The sequence below is a fragment of the Lynx canadensis genome, chromosome D1 (assembly GCF_007474595.2).
Source record: "Lynx canadensis isolate LIC74 chromosome D1, mLynCan4.pri.v2, whole genome shotgun sequence".
Lineage (NCBI taxonomy): Eukaryota > Metazoa > Chordata > Mammalia > Carnivora > Felidae > Lynx > Lynx canadensis.
Genome location: NC_044312.2, coordinates 26,955,537 through 26,977,588, shown reverse-complemented (window position 1 = coordinate 26,977,588; position 22,052 = coordinate 26,955,537). Strand labels below are relative to the sequence as shown.

Sequence of the window (22,052 nt, the reverse complement as noted above, 5' to 3'; positions counted from 1 at the left end):
TCTAGTTTGCTAATGTGGGGCTTAGCATGGTCTGGACAATTGATTTGTATATGGTAGTATTTTTTTTTTATTAGTATATGGTAGTATTTCAGTATTGATTAGTATATTCTATTGATCGGTTTATGTTTCCTTTTACCCACTGTGAGACATAAGTCCACTGCTCCAATCAAGGAGGGACATGGAGACTTGGAGCAGCGTGAAGTGAGGCTTTAATCAATGTTCTTGCAAGAGCAGGTGTCTGATGGACAGGCACACTCAGGTCAGTTACAGCAGGCAGTTTATCTCCTAGCATCAAGTCCCTCCCCTGATTCCTCATTGGCTGAGTACCACAAAGGTTACAGCCTTATCCAGAAGTCACCTATGCTCATTTAAGGCCAAAAAGTAGTCTGATTGGAACAAATGTACATTCCTTAAGGTGATGCAGAAACTTCAGTTCTTTGGCACAGGCTCATTGCAAAGCCCGCAAAAAATAAGCCCGTGAAATGGAAGACAGGGAAAAGTGAAGTGTCAGGAAGTGAAGTGTCTTAGGGTTTGGGACTCCATTGTGCAGAGAGGGCGGGGCGGGGGGGCTCATACATACTTCTAGACAGCACAGCTTTTATTTGGGATTTCAGAAAACGAATTATCTCACTTCTCATACCACCTAAAATATACTTGAAATGCGTTTCTTGTAGAAACTTATAGAAATAGTGTATTTGGATAATTTTCCATCTTTCTGTCTTTTTTCAATCCAATCTGATAGTCCTCTGTCTTTTAATTGGTATGTTTAGGCTGTTTACAATGAATGTAACAATGAGTGAAGTTTGATGAGTTGGGCCTCCTTTTTTTTCACCCATGCCCCACTTATGGAACCTTTGGCACAACTGAGAATACTGGGACCCCAGTCATCCTTGTCTCAGCTCATGAAGTGATGGTTCCTTAACAGACAAGTAAAACTAGAAGACCACCAGTTATTATTCCCCCTTCACCAAGCACTCAACACCTAGAGCAGGGGTATTGCTGAGAGAGGAGCTTGCCGTTATCTCCATCCTCTGCTCCAGAGCTCGTCTCAGAGATTTTGCCTGGGAGGAGAAGCAGACCATGAAACAGTTCCTCATCTCTTCTCAAAACAACTGACTTCATTTGAAACACAGTGTGTAGAACTTCAAAATTACAGGTGCTCTCAAGAACAGTAGTTGTGTTGAAAGGCAATTAGGAAAAGACTGTATTTAGTCAACCTACAGCCTAGACTGCTGGATGGTCTGCAGGAGAGAACCAAAAGAATAAGACGACCTATGGTCACAACAAATATCAAATCAAGGATCTCAGAAGCTGTTCCCTCAAAGGAGCCATAATTGCTTTGGATTAATTTATAGAGCAATTTATGCCCCAGGTCACTGTTGAAAAACAACAGAGCAATTAGTGGAATTTAACATCTGAGTGCGGTAAGGGAAAAGAGAGCCCTACTGATATCACCGTAAGTCTGGTAACTGTGGACATATCCAAAGATGCACCTCCCTGAGGAGTGACCTCAGAGGATTAACACTGTGGGTATTGGGGTGGCAGAATAGAGGTCACTTTAAAAAATCTAGCTAGTCACTAAAAAATAAAGCAGATATCAATAATATCAGGAAGTGGGGTGAGGGAACAGTAACTGGAGTTGCTTACAATATATTGTTGGATTTGTCCTGTTTCCAACAAAAAAATTGTAAAACATGCAGAGAAATAAATTATGACCCAAACACTGGGGGGAAAGCAGGCCACACAAAAACTGCCTGTGCCTATAACAGACCAGATGTCAGATATAACAGAAAAAGACTCCAACGTAGCCATTTATAAGTGTGTTCACAGAACTAAAGGATAATGGTTGAAGACGTAAAGGAATGTATAGTGACAATTTTGCATTAAATAGAGAATACCAATATTAAATAGAAACTGTGAAAAAGAGCGAAATGGAAATTTTAGAATTATAAAGTACGGTAACTGAAGTTTAAAAAAAATTTATTATTATTTTTTTGCTATTATCTGGCAGGAAAAAGACTTAGGAAACTTGAACATAGCTCAGTAGAGATTATACAAACCAAAGAACAGAGAGAAAAAAAGATAAAAGTGAATAGTCTCAGAAAAATCTGGGACACCATCCAGCACACCAACATATGTATAAATGGGAATACTAGAAGAACTAGAGAGAGGGGTGAGGAACAGAAAAAAAAAAAAAATTCAAAGAAATAATGGCAGAAAACATCCCAAATTTCTTGAAGAATGTAATCTACACATCCAGGAAACTCTGTGAACTCCCAAGTAAGAAAAATGCAAAAAGACCTATAAACTGACACATTGTAGTAAAAATGCTGAAAGTCAAAGAAAAGGAGAAAATCTTGAAAGCAGCAAGAGAAAACAGCTCTATAATGGAACCCTCCCTCAGGTTAACAGATGACTTCCTAGGAAAAAGTGGAGGCCAGGAAACAATTGGAAAATACACTCAATGTGTCCTTCAAAGAAGGAAACTGTCAACCAAGAATTCTTTATTGTCTTTCTAAAATGAAAAGCAAAATATTTTACCAAATAGATAAAAACTGAATTTCTTACTGGCAGTCTTGCCTTACAAGGAATACTAAAAGAAAACCTAAGGCTGAAAGCAAATGACCCCAGATGGTAATTTGAACGCATGCATGCATGCAAAAAAAAAAAAAAAAAAAAAAAAACGCACTGATATAGGTAGATATGTAATTATAAAAAACAGTAGAAATGAATATTTTTCTCCTCATAACTGATTTAAAAAGCAAGTTATATGTATATAGTATAATGTTGGGTCTATAACATGGAATATATTTGCCAGTAACAGCACAAAAATGGTAGGTGGGAACAAAGCTTTACTGGGATATACAAATGACTACAGATGGTAAAGTAATAATCATAACCATGTGTTTGTAACATTTATAGATATATATAAAGAATACTATAAAAGAGGGAAGTGAATAGAATTATATATGAGTAATGTTTTATATGTCACTAGCATTATTCTAGTAAAAATCTGAAGCTGATTCTGATAAGTTTAAGGTTTCTATGGTAAATTTTTGAGCAACTACTGAAAATATAACAAAAAAAATAGTGGAAAATTGTGGAAGAGATTAAAGTTCTACATTAGAAAATGTTCACTTAATGCAGAAGAAAGCACTACAGGAAGAATAATGGAACAAAAAAGACAAAACATACAGAAACAAAGTAGAATGGCACACATAAACCCAGTATGTCAATAATATTAAATATGAATGAATTAAACAGTCAAAAAGCAGATATCAAACTGGAATAAAAAACATGAGCTAGCTATATGCTGTCTACAGGACATACATTTTAGATTCAAAGATAGATATAAATTGAAAGTAAAAAGGGATAGCAAAAGATATATCATGCAAACAGCAACTACAAGAAAGCTGACCTGGTGGTACCAACAACAGACCAAATAGACTTCTACAAAAAGTTGCTAGAGACATTTTATGATAAAAGGGTCATTTTATCAGGAAAATAATAATTACAGTACCCAAATAAGTATAACAAAAATGGATAGAAATGAAGAGAGGAACAGATAATTCAACATTAGTAGTTGAAGACTTCAATATACTGCTTTCAGTAGTGTATAGCTAGACAGAATCACCAGGAAATAAGCACTATAAACCAGCTAGACCTAGAAGACATCTATAGAACAGTTACCCAGCAACAAGAGTAGAACACACATTCTCATATAGCATATGGAACATTCTCCAATTGTAGACCATAGGCTAGGTCATAAACCAATAAATTTTAAAAGGTTGAGATAATGCAAAGTATGTTCTGAGAATCGAATGGTGTGAAATTAGAAATCAATAATAGCAGGAAAATGTTTCGGAAACTCAAAAATATGTGAAAATAACACAACACACTCCTAAATAACCAGTGGGTCGCAGAAGAAATCAAACAGGAAATCAGAAAACATTCTGAGGTAAATGAAAATAAAGATACAACATGCGGAAATTTATATGCAGTAGTAGCAGAGCTTAGATGCACACGTATAACTGTAAATGCCTATATTAAGAGAGAAGGAAGATCTCAAGTTAAAAACCAACCTTCCACCTGAAGACACTGGAAAAAGAGCAAACTAAACCTAGAAAATAATAAAAATTACAAAGTAATGCTATGAACAATGAACCCTCAAAAATGAAATTAAGAATACCGTTCCATTCACAGTAGCATCAAAAAGAATACTTGGAATAAATTTAACAAAGGAAATGTAAAACTTTTTTTTTTAATGTTTATTCATTTTTGAAAGAGACCGCATGACCTGGGGAGGGGCAGAGAGGGAGACACAGAAACTGAAGCAGGCTCCAGATTCTGAGCTCTCAGCGCAGAGCTTGACACAGGGCTCAAACTCACAAACCATGAGATCATGATCTGAGCCGAAGTCAGACGCTTAACCAGCTGAGCCACCCAGGCACCCCAAAATATTTTTGAAAGAAATTAAAGATAGTCTAAATATATAGAAAAATACCCCATGTTCATGGATTGAAAGACTCAATGTTGTAAAGATGACATTACTCCCCAAACTGATCTACAAATTGAACACAGTCCCACCTGACTCTTTGTAGAGATTGACAACCTGATTCTAAAATTCATATTTTGTAGTTGCAAGGAATCCAGAATAGGCAAAGCAATACTGCAAAAGGACAAATTCAGAGGACTCACCCTTCCTGATTTCAGAGGGACTACAAAGCAACAGTGACCAAAGCATTTTACTGGTATAAAGATAGACATATAGAACATTGGAAAATAGGGGCACCTGGGTGGCTCAGTCGGTTGAGCGTCGGACTTCAGCTCAGGTCATGATCTTACAGCTCATGAGTTCGAGCCCCGCGCCAGGCTCTGTGCTGATAGCTGAGAGCCTGGAGCATGCTTTTCAGATTCTGTGTCTGCCTCTCGCCCTGCCCCTAACCTACTCTCATTCTGTCTCTGTCTCTCTCAAAAATAAATAAACATTTAAAAAAATTCAAAACAAAACAATGGAATAGAATCGAGAATCCAGGTATAAACCCATACATCTGTGCTTAACTGATTTTCAACAAGGGTGCCAAGACCATTCAGTGGGGGAAAATAGTCTTTTTAAGAAATTGTGATGTGACAGCTGGAGAGCCACATACAAAGAATGAGGTTGAACTTCATACCACATATTAAAAAAAAAAATAACTCAAAAATCAAAGACCTAACTGTAAGAAGTAAAACTATTAAGAAGACATAAGGGTAAATACTCATGATGTTGGATTTGACAAAGGATTCTCAAATATGACACCAAAAGCGCAAGCAACAAAAGGAAAAAATAGATGTTCTGCTTCATCAAAATTTAAAACTTTTGTGCTTCAAAGGACACTGTCAAGAAAGTGAAATGACAACCCACGGAATGAGAGAAAATGTATGTAAACCCTATGTCTGATAAGCAACTTGTATGTAAAGTATATAAGAACTTTTACATTATAGTTCAGTAAGATGACAACGAATAACCCAGGTTAAAAATGGACAAAGCATCTGAATAGACATTCCTCCAGAGGTTATACAAATAGCCAATAAGCACATGAAAAGACGCCTGACATCATTAGTTATCCGGGAAATGCAAATCAAAACCACAATGAAATACCACTTCACACCCACTAGGATGGCTAGACTCAAAATGTCAGCATACTAAAAAAATCTTTGAATTTAAACACTTTTAAAAGGGTGAATTGTATGGGATGTGAATTATGTCTGAAGCTGTTTTATAAAATATATAGTCATGTTACATATTAATAATTTCTTGATATCAGATAGTGAAAACAAATTTCCAATTATCTCATAAATTTATTATTCATTTGTTTCAAATAAGATACTTCTGCACAGTGTGATTGATTCATAAAATCTTTTAAGTCTCTTAATCTACCAAGTTCCCTATTTTAGTTCCCTCTTTATGTCTTTTTTTTGCCTTGCTATTTATTAGTTTTAAAAAACAAGTTTTTTGTCCTATGGAGTTTCTCATAATCTAGATTTTGCTGTTTGCATTGCAGTGGTATAGTTTAACATGTTCCTGTCACCGCTGTATTTCTTGTGAATTGATAGTTGGGTTTAAAGTTTTGTTCAGTCTTTTTTACTGCCTTTGTCAAGTTGTAAACCATTGATCAATACCTCTTCATTTGGGGGTGGGGGTTGCAAAATGGTTATCTTATACTTCTGATATTCCTTCATTTATTAGCTGGAACATTTCTAAAGAGAAGCCTCCTTTCATATTGTTTGATTATCCAAAAATACCATTTGTATTGAAAAGCCAGGATAAATGCCTTATTCTTTCCTGTCTTTTAAAACCAGTTTTCAAAATAATTATTTGTTTCAATAGCATCTTTTAAAGGTGACAAATTAGCTTTGCTTTTGTTTCTAGTGTTAGATGAGCTCATGAATCTAAACCTGTTTCATGTGTTTATTAAAGAAGCTATCTTTAAAAGCCTCTTTGCTGTCTGTTAAGATGTTCCAGGTAGACATTTACTGGCCCAGAAATGCAATCAGCCATTTCTGTAAAGAGCCATGATTCTTTTTAGTGGGAAATGGAATTTGGAAGCCAGTCTAGGTGCTAGAGGTATTCATTATGTGTTCATACTGATACTTTTAATTCAAATTTAAGATTTTATAAATTCTAATTGCAACTTTTTATTTACCTTCAACCCTTGATAATAAATACATATAGATACAGTACTATATATCTATACAGTACATACATATAGATACAGTACTATATACATAGCCAGACCAGATAGAAATACATACATATAGATACAGTACTATACATACATATAGATACAGTACTATATATATATAGCCAGACCAGATAGAAATAAAATCTATCCATTCACATATTTCAAAGACTCTTCTGTGTATATTATGCTAGATACTAGACAGGATCAAAAAATAAATTAGATACCATAAAGTGTTTTCACTAAATCCTTTTGTTCTGCCTGCCCCAAGCTTCTCACAGCTTGCCTTCACATTCTTTCTTACATGTTCTTTAGATGTCTTTAGTTCTAACAAAATCAATAGAATGAGATTCATCAGTGACTTACATAGGTCCAGCCCTAACCTCTTCCCTGAACTCCAGATCAGAATGGGCAATTTCATATATAAATTTATACAAATATTCCTCTCAAAAGTTTTTCAAATTTAGTATGTCTAAAACCAAAATATTCTTTCTGTTCATCATTAATCGCTACCAAAACCATTCTTTTTTCATTCTCTATCTTGTTTGGTGAAAACACCATCCGCTTAGTCACCCCCATGTCGGAGACCTAGAGTCAGATTCTTCTCTCCTAGCTACTCCCCTACCTGATCCCTGATAGGAAATCATGCCTAGGTCGTTTTGCCTCCCAAATATTCCTTAGATGTATTTTCTCTATCCTCGGTGCTTTATTTTATCATATACTCATACTGTTAACGATAGCTACCCTCAAATCTACCCTCTGAATTGCCATCAGAATAACCAAAAAAAATGTAGATATAACTATACTACTCCCCAATGGCTACTCATACCTATTGAATAAGATCTCATTAAGTCCTTAGCAGTGGCATAAACAAACATAAGTGCCTTGAGCAAAGCAGTATCCCAAGTCTCAATTTCCTCTGTAAAATCGGATTATCATTTTACGTCATATGTGATAACATGTTTTTAAAGCTCCTACTGTTAACATCTGCTACAGAGCAGATAGTCGCCTGGTATAGACAACTTCATATATTTCCAGCTGGATATTCCTTTTCTTAGAGGCATCTTAAAATCAGTGTCCCTTTCCATAACCTTCTTTCTTTGATTGGTTTTAATTAGGATATAGGATTGAAATGAAATTATCTCAGTTCAGTTTTCACATAATGAAAACCTTGTTAGTATCATTGGGAGAGGTAGTGTCCAGTTTTAAATGTGTCAATATTTAAACATGCAAATTCTTATTAAATATTAAGTTTTCCCATCTTCCCAAATTAGTTTCAAGATTAGCAGTCTTCATCACTTTTTCTTTTATCATTTTAGGCAGCCATCTCACTTTATATGCTAAGAGCTATTCCATTTTAATCTCAAATCCTCTGATAATTTTTATTAGCCAATCTCTAAATCAAAATAAACATAATTCAAAATATGATCTGTATCATAAATAGAGTAGACATGAAATTTGATCTCCATTTCACTTCTGACTTTTTCTGGAGGTAATAATAGTAACTAACATGTATTGGATGCTTACTTAATACCAGAAATTGTGCTAATTTAATCCTCTTGACTGTCTTGGAAGTGTGATTTCCATTATTCCTTTTACATAGGAGCAAACAAGAATAGACAGATGAAGTAACTTGACTGAGATTTAATTCCTTACTTATAATTGGAAGAGTCAGCATTCAAAACCTAAGATTTGTCTAACTTAAACCTTTTTTTTTTTCTACAACTAGGCTATATACCTTATTTGTCAAAAACATTTCAACCCAACTGCAAAATGACCACATAGGATTTAGCAGCTACTGCTTACTGCTTTCATAAGCATGTATGCTATTCATCAGGGATTTGGAATAAAAGGGAGGGGTGGGCAGGAAGGAAACTATTTCTGAATTACTAGTTCAAATTGCAAACTATTACACAAATAGATTTTATTACTTTTAAGTGCTGCATGAATTCTACATTAGTATAAATTGGAATTAAGTAATATTTTATTCAAGAATTTTGAATGAGCTCTTAATCTATAACTACATACATATTCATATACACACGGGAAAATGAGAAGTTTCTTTAAAAGAATTACGTAATTGATAAAAATTTCAGGTTATACTCTCTGGCTTCCAAAGTATCCATATTATGGATGACTTTTTCAAATAGTGTAGTTTCATCATAAGTTTTGTCACAATATATGATATTGCAGTATCTCCAAAATATGTTAGTCCATGTCATTTTTTTATTATAGAATTTATCATGCGACTCAGTTTCCACAGACATGTATTGGGAGATGCATATCATAAATGCATGGTATACAAGGCATTTCCCAGTCTAATCTTCATCTTCCTCTCTTCCCATACAGCTAGCTATATCAGGCTTTGTAGTTTATATGTGTAACCATTACATTGAACAAGCATAACTTGTGGAAGCTACTCATAATCCATTTTATTTTTGTCTTCCATTGTCCATTTAAGTGTATTCTGTGGTGTTAAGTTCTTCCTTCGGCTCCTTGAAGGGCAAGTCTTTTCTGGTTACTTTCAGGAATTGACTATTTTCAAGAACTAATAAACTTAACTCAGAGTTAAAGGATTCCCTCCTTTCCCACCTCAGTTGTACCATAGGCCTATAGTGAAAAGTGAGGTTTGTTTGGCTTCCTTTTTCTTTCGGTTTTTCTCCTCTTTGTCCTTTTATTCCTCTTCATTTGCTAACTGTGGTTTCTGGCCTCTTCAGGTTGAGAGAGGCAAGGGTTGAGTAAGAATAAAAGATCTTTAATAGTAATAAAAGCAGCAGCAGCAACTAATATTTAATACAACATTTATTTTCTGCTAGGTACTGTACGTATATTAGACCAGTTAATCCTCAGAAATCTCTGAGGTGTATTCTGTTAGCCCTTTTTTTTTTTACTGTTGAAGAAGTTAAAAGCACAGGTTAGTGACTTGCCTAAGGTCACCAGCCCACTGAACATAAAGGCAGTGCCAGGATGCAAACCCAGCACTCTGGCTCCATAGTCCCTTCTCAACCACTCTACTGTGTTGTTTTTATATACTGTTGGGAGATGATAAGCATACTTCCTAGTCTTGGCCAGACTTTAAATCAGACTTCTACCCTTTAGATTTTTTTCAAGTGTGACATACATTTTCCATAGACCGAAGACAAAGAGCAAACATGTCTCAACCCATTTGCCTTGCAGAAGAGTAGGAGGGAGTAGGATGGGGTTTGGAACTCAAAGCACACTGATGACTGTCTGCAAAAATCCTTTTGTAACATTTAACTCTTTGAACATTGTAGGTGAATATAACTCAAAGTTGAAAGACTGTTTTCTACTACCTTATTGCATAGGTGGACTTGCATCTCACTTTGGCCAGCAGTATCTGAGGCCTCTACCCAAACCAAGATTGAAATGGTTTCATTTTAAGACCCCTGTGCACATGCTCTCCAAATGCCATTTAATTCCCTGCCTTCGACATCTTTGTTCATGCAGATAGTCCCTGGATTAAGACTATGTCACTTGCTCTGAAGGCATGTGCTTTCCTCCCTGAACCACATGATCCCAATCAAACCAAGCACTCTTTATAAGCCAGGCTTTTAAAGAAACCAGTTTACTATAGTTCAGCAAATCAAAGAAAACCTTTATATATAGTCCTCCCATTTTCTTTCTCTCCATTTCATTCCTATGAGAGAAATCAGCAAGTATGTTAAACGGTGGTTTGCTTAGACCAGTTTTAGCTGCTTAGTTGTGTCGTGGTTATTTGACTTTGGGAATGGTGTATAAAGTAGATTTGTATTTGAACTCATCTTTGATAATGGTCAGATAATTACTTCAGTGGCCTTGCCTGGCTATCTTGACAAAGGGCTTTATGACTTTTATCCTTTCTGTTATCAGACAAGAAAGAGTCTCAGATTGAACCTTTTGTCTTCCCATGTTAGAATATTCAGTGGCCTTATATTTATTCAACTGGAAAGCTTTAGGTTTTTTCTTTTCTTTTTTCTCCTTCACATACACATTTTATCTGCATAGAACATTCAAAGGGATGTTTATGGGATTGTTTGATGTTTGAACTGACATTGCCTTCTGCACGCTCACATTTTTTAAAAAATTTTTATTTTAACTCCAGTATAGTTGACATACAGTGTTATATTAGTGTCATGTGCATGCTCACATTTAGAATGTCATACGGTGCCCATTAACAGTTTGCCAATACAATGCATAGATTGCACAGGGAGGCACATCATGATGGTGAGCAGTCATTGAGATCACTTCGTGATCCCATGATAGCCTGGAACTCCTTTCAAATGCTTTATCACCTGGAAGAATTCTACTTTCATTAGGCTCTATCCTCAGTGATGCCTCTTCTACCTTGTACATTCAGAATTATTTCATTTGTTGCTTTCACTCGTGTATGCTGCACACCTTTTGTACCTTGGTTAGGAACATGTCTTTTTCATGAGGCCTGTAAGCTTGAGGTCAAAGACAGTGTTTTATTTGTACTTGTGTACCACCCTTCACATAATAAAGTGTCTCACATCTCTTGAATCCACTATTAAGGTTTGAATAATGTGAATAAAATTGGTTATATTTTGACTATTAGAATCCTGATTCAGTCTTACTAATACTTGTGCCCAAAACAAGGGAGGTAAAAATAGTAAAGTTATGCTCAGTTATAATCCTACCATACCTGCCATATTGTGTACAGTTCTGAAAACCACTTTTTTTTTTTTTCTCCTGACAGAGAGAGAGCTGGGGAGGGACAGAGGGAGAGAAAATCTTAAGCGGGCTTCATGCCCAGCACAGAGCCCAACGCAGGGCTTGATCCCATGACCCTGGGGTTATGACTTGAGCTGAAATCAAGAGTTGGACGCTCAACCGACTGAGCCACCCAGACACCCCCCTGGGAACCAGTCTTAAAGGAACATTAAAAAGTGAAGATTGTTGACAGCAAAGAGAGCAAGCAAATTTTAAGGAGCATTTAAAGGGATCTTTGAAGAAGAGAAATCATAGGAAAGAATGGAATGTGATTGCCATCTTCATTTTTGAAGGCTTTTTCAAGGGGAAGGAAAAAGTAGACCTACCCTGTATGACTTCGTAGTTTTAACCAAGAGTACCTGAAACCCTGGTTTTGTAGCAGTATGCTGGAGTTTTTTTTGTGTGTTTTTTGGTTTTTTTTTTTTTTAAGAAAAATTTTTTTAATGTGCAAAAAAAAAATAAATAAAACCAGAGGGAATAAATATCTCCTACCAATAAATACTCCTATACTCCATACTCCTATACTCCTATACTCCAATAAATACCAATAAATACTACCAATGATTCCTTTGAAGATGATGAACATTCCATTTGAATATGATACATTATTCTGTATACAGTTTCAGAAGGATCTGTATACAGTTCCTTTAGGGAACTCATGAATCTCAGGTTAAGACCTCATGTTCTCTTGCGTTGTGTGTGTGGCATAGATACAAATACTCTTTCATCACGTTTTTCACTAAATATATAATAATAACTACTATTGAGTGTTCACTCTATGTCAGTAATTGTGCATTCATTTAATACTCAGAAGCAAACATTTTTCCAGGTCCATTAAAGATTCATCATCTGTAGCATCTTTTAAAATTGATGGTTGTATTTTTGAAGCATTTGAAATCTTCTTTTACCTAGAGACAACTTACAATAAGTATTTCTCCAAATTGGCTTTATTTTGCATTTATTTCAGTACTAACAGTAAAAAAAAAAAAAAAAAAAAAAGTTATTTATCACAGATAAAATGACTGATGTACATTGTTGATATTTTTTTACCCTGGGAAAGTACAGTGATCTAAGAGTCAAAGGATCCAGATCGTCGCTTTGGTTGTCATTCATTGGTCACAAAGCTTTTCTGAGCATTAGCTTTCTTATCTTTACTAAGGGGATAATATAAGCCTTCCTGACTTCACATAGAGGGTGTAAAAAGAGGTTAGGGAGAAAGTGCTGTAAAAACTGAAGCATTATTAGATGTGCTAATTTAAAACTATTTGAGAATATCAGTTTTTTGTATTTTTAGTAAATAAATGTGAAATCTTGTCAAGGCAAAACTAACTTCTTTTTTTAAGGGAAAATCCAATCAACTGATTGATTTCTAACCATTTTTTAAAATAAATTTACTTCCAGAAAGTTTGTTTCATTGTATTGGTAATATAAATAAATTATTAATGTATTAGTAATATAAATAATACAACAATAATAACTGGTTTCATTTGTTGAGCATTCACAAAGTGCCAAATGCTGTGCTAACCACAGTATATATTGTTTCATTTAATCCTGAAATAACCGTGGAGGAATTGTTGAGGAAAGAATCCAGACCTATCACATTCTAAAATTTGAAGTCTTAACCACCTATATTTATTCACTTTATAGCCTAAGAGAGGCAGTATATATATAGCATCGATGTTAAGAGGGTAAGCTGTGGAACCAGCCTGTCTGGATTTGAATCCTGGCTCTGCCACTTAATAACTTTCTGACTTTAGCAAGATAGTTAACCTTTTTCTGTTAAACAGGGGTAATGATGTACTTCTTGACAGAGAGATGACAATCAACTAAATTATCAAATGTGAAGCATTTAGAACAGTGTCTGACATATAGAAAACACTCTTTAATTGTCTTATATACAAACTATTATTATTTAAAACTATCCAGCTCCTTTATTTTTTTTTCTTTTTTTTTTTTTTTAATTTTTTTTTTTAACGTTTTTTATTTATTTTTGAGACAGAGAGAGACAGAGCATGAACGGGGGAGGGGCAGAGAGAGAGGGAGACACAGAATCAGAAGCAGGCTCCAGGCTCTGAGCCATCAGCCCAGAGCCCGACGCGGGGCTCGAACTCACGGACCGCGAGATCGTGACCCGGGCTGAAGTCGGACGCTTAACCGACTGAGCCACCCAGGCGCCCCTATCCAGCTCCTTTAAACATTAGCTCACAGACTCCACTGATAGGAGAGTTTGGGGGAATGTTAGAGAAAATAATATATTCTCTACCTTGAACTTTCTCACTACCATCCTTCAGCTTTTTTTATTTAACACAGTGGCTACATGAAAATAAAGTAAGCCACCTTCTATTTCAACCACTAAACTATCAATTAATGCTTATTTTATGTATTTTTTTAGGACATTTCTGATTCATTTGCATCCTTGAAGAGCATCTGTAGAAGAGGAAGGAAAAGATGGGTGTGAAAACATTTACTCATAGCTCCTCTTCCCACAGCCAGGAAATGCTTGGAAAGCTAAATATGCTGCGAAATGATGGACATTTTTGTGATATCACTATTCGTGTCCAGGACAAAATCTTCCGGGCACATAAGGTGGTACTAGCAGCTTGCAGTGATTTCTTTCGCACCAAACTTGTAGGCCAAGCAGAGGATGAGAACAAGAATGTGTTGGATTTGCATCATGTTACAGTAACTGGCTTTATACCCCTTTTAGAATATGCGTACACAGCCACTCTGTCAATTAACACAGAAAATATCATTGATGTTCTAGCTGCAGCCAGCTATATGCAAATGTTCAGTGTTGCTAGCACCTGCTCAGAGTTCATGAAATCAAGCATTTTATGGAATACACCCAACAGCCAATCAGAAAAGGGTCTAGATGCTGGACAAGAAAATAACTCAAACTGCAATTTTACTTCCCGAGATGGAAGTATTTCTCCTGTGTCTTCAGAGTGCAGTGTGGTAGAAAGAACCATTCCTGTCTGCCGAGAATCCCGGAGAAAGCGCAAAAGCTACATTGTTATGTCTCCTGAAAGTCCTGTGAAGTGTAGCACGCAAACAAGTTCTCCCCAGGTATTGAATTCTTCAGCTTCCTACTCAGAAAATAGAAATCAACCAGTTGACTCTTCTTTAGCTTTTCCCTGGACTTTTCCTTTTGGAATTGATCGAAGGATTCAGCCTGATAAGTCTAAACAGGTAGAAAATACCCGGACTTTAGAATTACCCGGCCCATCTGAGACAGGTAGAAGAATGGCTGATTATGTGACTTGTGAGAGCACAAAAACTGCCTTGCCACTGGGTACCGAAGAAGATGTCCGGGTCAAAGTAGAAAGGTTAAGTGATGAGGAAGTCCATGAGGAAGTGTCTCAGCCTGTCAGTGCATCTCAGAGCTCACTGAGTGATCAGCAGACAGTGCCGGGAAGCGAACAAGTCCAAGAAGACCTTCTGATTAGTCCACAGTCTTCCTCTATAGGTATAATGTCTTCTGTGTGTTTCATGATGTTTTTCTATGTTTTTCAAGTCAATATGAGCATTTTTAAGTATCTTTTAGATCAAAGTTTTGCGCTGGATCCTATAGGAAACATTAAAAAGAATAAAACATGATAACTGGATTTTTTTAGATGCTATTAGTACTTTTTTTTTTTTTTTTTTTTTTTACAAGTTATGGATTGGGAACGAGAGAGAATAGTTAAACGATTTCTGATGAGATAAAGGCAGATTATGTTACATATGAATTGTGAATTATTTTCAATGCAAAATATACCAGTTTTTAAAAATCCAGTTAGTGTTTTATTCTTTCTCAAAATATTTATTGAAAACTTACCATGTGCCAAACGTTGGGGATACATGATAAAAAAGACATAGTCTCTGCAACTGAGGATTTAATAGTCTAATTGAGAAAGCAGATGTGTAAATCTAGCACTAGGCTGGAGATATGAACAAAGTGTTAAGGCTTCACCACAAAAAGAGCAAGTTAACACTAATTATTCGAGGTGTATTTTAGTTAGTAAGTACAAGTTTGCCCAGGAAAGGGAATGACATTTCTTTGAAAATGAATAAAAGCACAGAGGTGTGGAAGACCTTTGCATGTTTGGTGAGTGGCAAATTCAGTGCAAAATAATGTGAATAAAGTATGGAAGCCTTCAAGTATTAGAAATAATGAGAGAAGACAAAATGAGCAGTTGAGCATGTTGTGAAGAGTCTAAACACAAGTTTCAGTTAGGATTGCATTCAACTGCAGATAACAGATCCCTTCAAAGTGGCTTAGACCAAACAGGATTTTATTTTTATCCCATAAAGTGTTCAGAAGTAGGAAGTCCAGGACTGGTATGGTGGCTTTACAGTGTAATCATTAGCCTAGGTTCCTTGTATATTTGTATCCCTTGTATATTTATAATCCACCATCCTTAGTTGGCCAGTTTCATCGATAAATTTATTGCTTCATGGTTACATGATGTTTGCTTCATCTTTAGCCTCATATTCTAGTAAGGGGCAGTGCTTGTGTCAGAAAAGCACAGATGTTCCCAGAAATCCCTAAAAAGCTTCTGCCAGATTATGTCATGTGGTCTTCCCTAGCTATAAGGGAATTTGAGAAGATGTATATTTCAGTGGGTATATAACTGCCTCAAGCAAAATTGGAGAATGCATATTGTGTGCAACTAGCAGTGTCTGTCACAGCTAGGCCATTTAAGTTTGAATTTTATCCTAGTGGTAATAAGGAGTCTACCTTAAAGGGAATAAAAATAACACATTTACAGATAGTTGGGAAAATTAATTTAGTATTGGTATGCAGTGGAGGTTGACTAGACAGAGACAGTCTCAGAAACCAGTTACACTAGTTGTTTTTGTATGAATGAAGATGCTTAGAGTAAAACTATAAAGATAATGGATATTAAGAGATTGAGAGACTTCATAAAGGGAGAATCATTACTACCTGATGATGTTGAATATAGGGATTGAGGGAATGGGAAAGGTTAGAGACCTCTAGGTGACTAGAAAAATAGTGATAACATTTTGTGTTCATTGATTTTTGTCATAATTTTTCATATTCTCTAAATAGAAATGTCTTATTATAATTAATCTTTTACAGTTACTTTTTCTTAGTGAATGGTACAAAAAATATTGGTAATTATATAATGGGTAGGAGTCTATGAAATTCAGTTACTATGACTTGAAAATCATTGGAAGAAGGTGGGAACCTAGTTTTAAGAATAAGTCAACAAGGTCAATTTGGTTAATTATGCTTGGGTGATGGTCCAAGTAATGTTATGCTACAAAGCAGTTGAAAAAGGAAGATTGGTGAAATCAAGACTGAAGACTTCCAGTTTCGGTTTTTTGTTTTTGTTTTCTTTTTTAACTTTTTGTTTTTAATGTTTATTTTTGAGAGAGAGAGACATACAGAGTATGAACAGGGGAGGGGCAGGGAGAGAGGGAGACACAGAATCCGAAGCAGGCTCCAGGCTCCAGGCTCCGAACTGTCAGCACAGAGCTGGATGTGGGGCTCAAACCCATGAATCACGAGATCATGACCCTAGCTGAAGTCACACTTAACTAACTGAGCCACCCAAGCGCCCCTGAGTCTTTTTCTTTTAGCAGTGACCGAATGAATCTCAAGGAAAAAATATATATAAGAGCTAAAACCAAAGGACTGATCCTTAAGAAATAGCTGTCTTCAGGGAGAAAAGAAAAGCCAATAAAAAATAATAAAGAGGATTTCTCCAAAAGGTTGCTGTATTAACTTTGTTGATTTCTTGAATTTTGACCCACTCTATGAATTTCCCAGTGTTGCCACAACAAAGTGTACCACAACTGGATTATTTTAAACAATAGAAGTTTATTCTTTCGTAGTTCAGAAGGCCAGAAGTCTGAAATCAAGGTGTCAGCAAGGCCGTGCTCCTTTGAAGGCTGTAGAGGATTCTTTTCTTGCCTCTTTCCAACTTCTGGCAGTTACTAGTACTTGCTTTTCTTCAACTTGTAGTTGCATCCCCCTGATTTATACCTGTCTTCATGTGCCTTCCTTGTGTTTTTGGCACCAAATCTCCCTTACCTTACAAAGACACCATTTCTTGTATCAGGGCCCCCCTACTCAGGATGACCTTGTCTAACTTGATTACATCTGCAAAGACCCTATTTCCAAATAGGGTCACATTCCTAGGTATCGGGGGTTAGGACTTGAATATATCTTTTTTAGGGAGACACAGTTCTACCCACAGCACCAATTAAAGATCATATTCCTGAATTTGGATCAAGTCATATTTTTCTTTTCTTTCTTTTTTTTTTTTTTTAAATTTTAAATCCAGTATAATTATCATATAGTGTTATATTGTTTCAGGGGTACAATATAGTGATTCACCAATCTGTACATTACATGATGCTCATCATGATACGTGTACCCTATTTTTGAGAGAGAGAGCAGAAGCAGGGAAAGGGCAGAGGGAGAGAGGAAGATGCAGAATCTGAGACAGACTCCAGGCTCTGAGCTGTCAGCACAGAGCCCGACAGGGGGCTCAAACTCGAGAATGATGAGGTCATGACCTGAGCTGAAGTCAGACACCCAACCGACTGAGCCACCCAGGCGCCTCGGGTGATATGTGTACTCTTAATTCCCTTTACCTATTTCACTCAAACTACCCCTCCACCTTCCCCGTGGTAACATCAGTTCTCTATATTTAAGAGTGTTTTCGGTTTTCTTTTTTTTTCCTTTGTTTTGTTTCTTAAATTCCACATATGAGTGAAATCATATGGTATTTCTCTTTCTCTGACTTATTTCACTTAGCATTTTACCCTCTAGGTCCATCCATGTTATTCCAGATGGTGGGATTTCATTCTTTTTTTAATGGCTGAGCAGTATTGATTGCTTTGTGTGTGTATATGTGTACACACATATACACACACTACATCTTTATCCATTCATCTGTTGATGGACATGAGTCAAGATAGTTTTGAAGGGTTCAAGTGAACACACATTCAGTAATGTATTTGATGGCAGGAGATGTTAGCTATATGTTCATATGAGTTTTTGTTAAATTACTAGTCTTTAATCCTCAACATTTTCTGAATAATTAACTATTTAATGAATATTACCGTTTTTAAGTATATGTATTTACTTAGCAGGGGAGGGGCAGAGGGGGATAGTAGAGAGAATCCCAAGCAGGTTCCATGCTGTCAGTGCAGAGCCTGACACGGGGATTGATCCCATGAATCAGGAGATCATGGCCTGGGCCAAAATCAAGAGTTAGACATTCAACCAACTGAACCACCCAGGTGTACCTGAATATTACTGTTTTAATCATTTATCTGAGAACTTAGAAACCAAATATTAATATCTTGCTAACTAGGCATGTGAAATAGTCTGATTTTATCACTCTCAAGTATATCTAATCAGTTCAGATTTTGCCTTTCTATCTTACTAACATGATTAAGAGAAGTTAGGAACTTCAGTAGAATATACTTATCAGTTATATAATTTACTTCCAATATATACTCTCAAAGATATAGACTCTATTTTAAAGCTGACATGTGAGTAACTATGATCTGAATATCATGTAGTCAAATAATCTAAAAGCTGTTTTCCTTGCCTTCACAGTAAATGTAGTAATCACTCTCAATTAACCTATCTTAACTTCAAATCTATACAATAAAACAAAGCCTTACAGTAAAGTTAAATTGCTATAGTAGGCAGTCAAAATATGTGGGCAGAAATGTCCATCGATGGATGAATGGATAAAGAAGATGTGTGTGTGTGTGTGTGTGTGTATATATATATATATATATATATATATACACACATACATACACTCGGCAGTCAAAAAGAATGAAATCTTGCATCCACGTGGATGGAACTGGAGGGTATTATGGTAAGTGAAATTAGAGAAAGACAAATATCATATGACTTCACTCATATGAGGAATTTAAGATACTAAACAGATGAACATAAGGGAAGCAAAAAGAATATAAAAACAGGGAGGGGGACAAAACAGAAGAGACTCTTAAATATGGAGAACAAACAGAGGGTTGTTGGAGGGGTTGTGGGAGGTGGGGTGCGCTAAATGGCTAAGGGGCATTAAGGAATCTACTCCTGAAATCATTGTTACACTGTATGCTAACTAACTCGGATATAAATCAAATAATAAATAAGTTAAAAAATTAAAAAAAAATAAAGTATGTAGGCAGGAGTAAGGAAAAATGTTTATAGTACTTTTTTTTCCATATTCCGTAAGAATACTTCATAAGAGTATTTACTTTTACTTACTAATTTATTTAAAGAAGCTATCTGAAAGTAGTTTGTCTTTCCTAGGGACTGGGAATATAATATTTAATACATCCATTATTACAAAATTCTGAAGTAATAATTTGATTATCCATGAAATTAATCCATATAGGATTTTACTTGTTCTTTTAAGTTCCTTTTATTGCCAGTTGCACAGCATAGGGTTGTAAAATCGGACATCCCCAGTTTAGAGAATCAATAAATACAGCAATAAAAGAGAAAAAAGACTACTAAATTTAGGTTGAGTCCTGGTACTCAAAAAGGTGGTCATCAATATCTGGTACAGTTTAAGAAAAATATAAGTGAGAAAGAATTCATAATATGGCTTTTTAATTATTTGTCTTGAAGTATCATCTTTATGTATCAAAGACAAAATAAATAGTACTAGAAAGTCCACAGTTTGCTATGTTAAAGGAATTCAGTTTTTCCTAAATTTTAAAATCTGCCATTAAAAGTAAAGTGATTGTTACAGGGGTCAGAATATTGAGAGGTAATGTGACATTTTTCTCAGCAGTAGTGAATAAATAATTAGTTTGAAGTGGGCAGCTAGAATTACAGGTAGAATTAGAACACTGAACATATAGAGAAGTCGTATAACTAATGATTAAAAATTAGAATTTGGAGTCAGACAGATCTAGATTCTGTTACTGGTTTCTGCCACTTAGTAGATGTGTGACTTTGAGCAAGTCATTTAACCTCACTGAGTTTCCATAACTATAAGGTAAGGATAGTAATACCTGTCTATTAAGTATGTCAGTGCCTTCCAACAAAAGACCACCAGGAACATACCGTAGTTGAACAGTTTGATGTGGTAGTTTTAAAATCTGAAAATCCCTAACAGTTACCCCAGATACACAAGGTAAATTAGTGTGCAGCAGGCACCTGTAAACCCTATGTTCACATAAGAAGTAGTATCCTAGTGGTGGGAGTTTGGGGAACATAAATATCATTCATTACAACAGAAGTGAGTCAGTTTTATGTCCCTTAAAATGGACAAATTCCTTGGGGCTCCTGGGTGGCTCAGTCGGTTAAGCGTCCAGCGTCAGCTCAGGTCATGATCTCACAGCTCATGAGTTCGAGCCCCACATCGGGCTCTGTGCTGACAGCTCAGAGCGTGGATGGAGCCTGCTTTGGATTCTGTGTCTCACTCTCTCTGCCCCTCCCTGGTGAGGAGTTTGGGCTAATATAAGTATCATTCATTATGACAGAAGTGAGTCAGTTTTATGTTCCTTAAAATGGACAAATTCCTTGGCTAAAGTTAAAACAGTTTCTGCAAACTAGGCTGAAGTGTCTCCGAAGAGAACAACCTCTGACTATCAGAAACAGGATAGCCCCAGTATCCTGTATTAGTGTCTTTCTGATTGAATAGGCCTTGATGATGGGATTGTAATGACATCAGCAGAAGCATTTTGATGATGTCAGATCAAGGAACATTTTTTTCACAAGGCTCAGAGCTGAGATATAATATGATACAATGGGCCATTAAAAGAGAAGCTACCTTCTGACATATTTAAAGGAATATTAAATTTTTTCAGATGAGACAGAGGATAATGGATTCAGTGATCTGTTAAATTTAAAATAGTAGCTAAAGGGGCACCTAGGTGGCTCAGTTGGTTAAGCGTCCGACTTTGGCTGAGGTCATGATCTCATGGTTTGTGAATTCAAGCCCCGCACTGGGCTCTGTGCTTGCTGTCAGTGCAGAGCCTGCTTCAGATCCTCTGCCCCGCCCCCCCCCCCAACTCTGGACCTCCCTCACCCGTGATCTTTTTCTCTCCCCAAAAAATAAATAAATAAACTTAAAAAAAAGAGTAGCTCTGGTCCGGAAAAACCTATGAGTTTTGTTTTTCCTTAAGTGACAAAATGAGATCTTAGGGAGTCAAAAACAATAGGATAAAGATGAGAAATCACATTAGTTGTAATAGACAGGACTGGTGGTGATTAGGAATAAAGGGATAGATAGAAAAGACTACTGAAGAATCAGAAAATTAATCTTGGAAAAAGCTGTTCATTTTTGAAGTCTGTATCTTCTGGAGAATCCCTCAGAAGGAACAGATGTATAGTAGTTTGAAGGATGTGATGTATGTCCTTCTAAGTTAGGAAATGTGAATCTACTGAACAACACCTTGAAATTTTACTGCTAAATCAGTTGTTAATACCTTATCAATTCCTTTCTACGTGATACTCAGTGACAAATTTTCTCTGGTGGCATCTTTTCCAGAAGAACAAAACTCCACAGATTTTAAATCATTCAGAAGCTTCTTTGGTGAATGTTTTCAAAATGCAGCTCATACTTGTTTGTGATAAGTTGCAAATCTCTTAAAGTATTCATTCATATC

The 22,052-nt window shown here is 36.0% G+C and overlaps 1 protein-coding gene across 2 annotated transcripts in view; it reads left to right on the top strand.

The window, feature by feature from the left end:
- Nucleotides 1–22,052, top strand: part of ZBTB44 (zinc finger and BTB domain containing 44) — a 68,495-nt gene that overhangs the window by 25,187 nt on the left and 21,256 nt on the right. For both annotated transcript variants that reach the window (XM_030330757.1, XM_030330758.1), the window contains exon 2: nt 13,846–14,919. In XM_030330757.1, coding sequence (XP_030186617.1) covers nt 13,902–14,919 — 1,018 coding nt within the window. In that variant the 5' untranslated portion in view covers nt 13,846–13,901. The remainder of the gene's footprint in view (nt 1–13,845; nt 14,920–22,052) is intronic.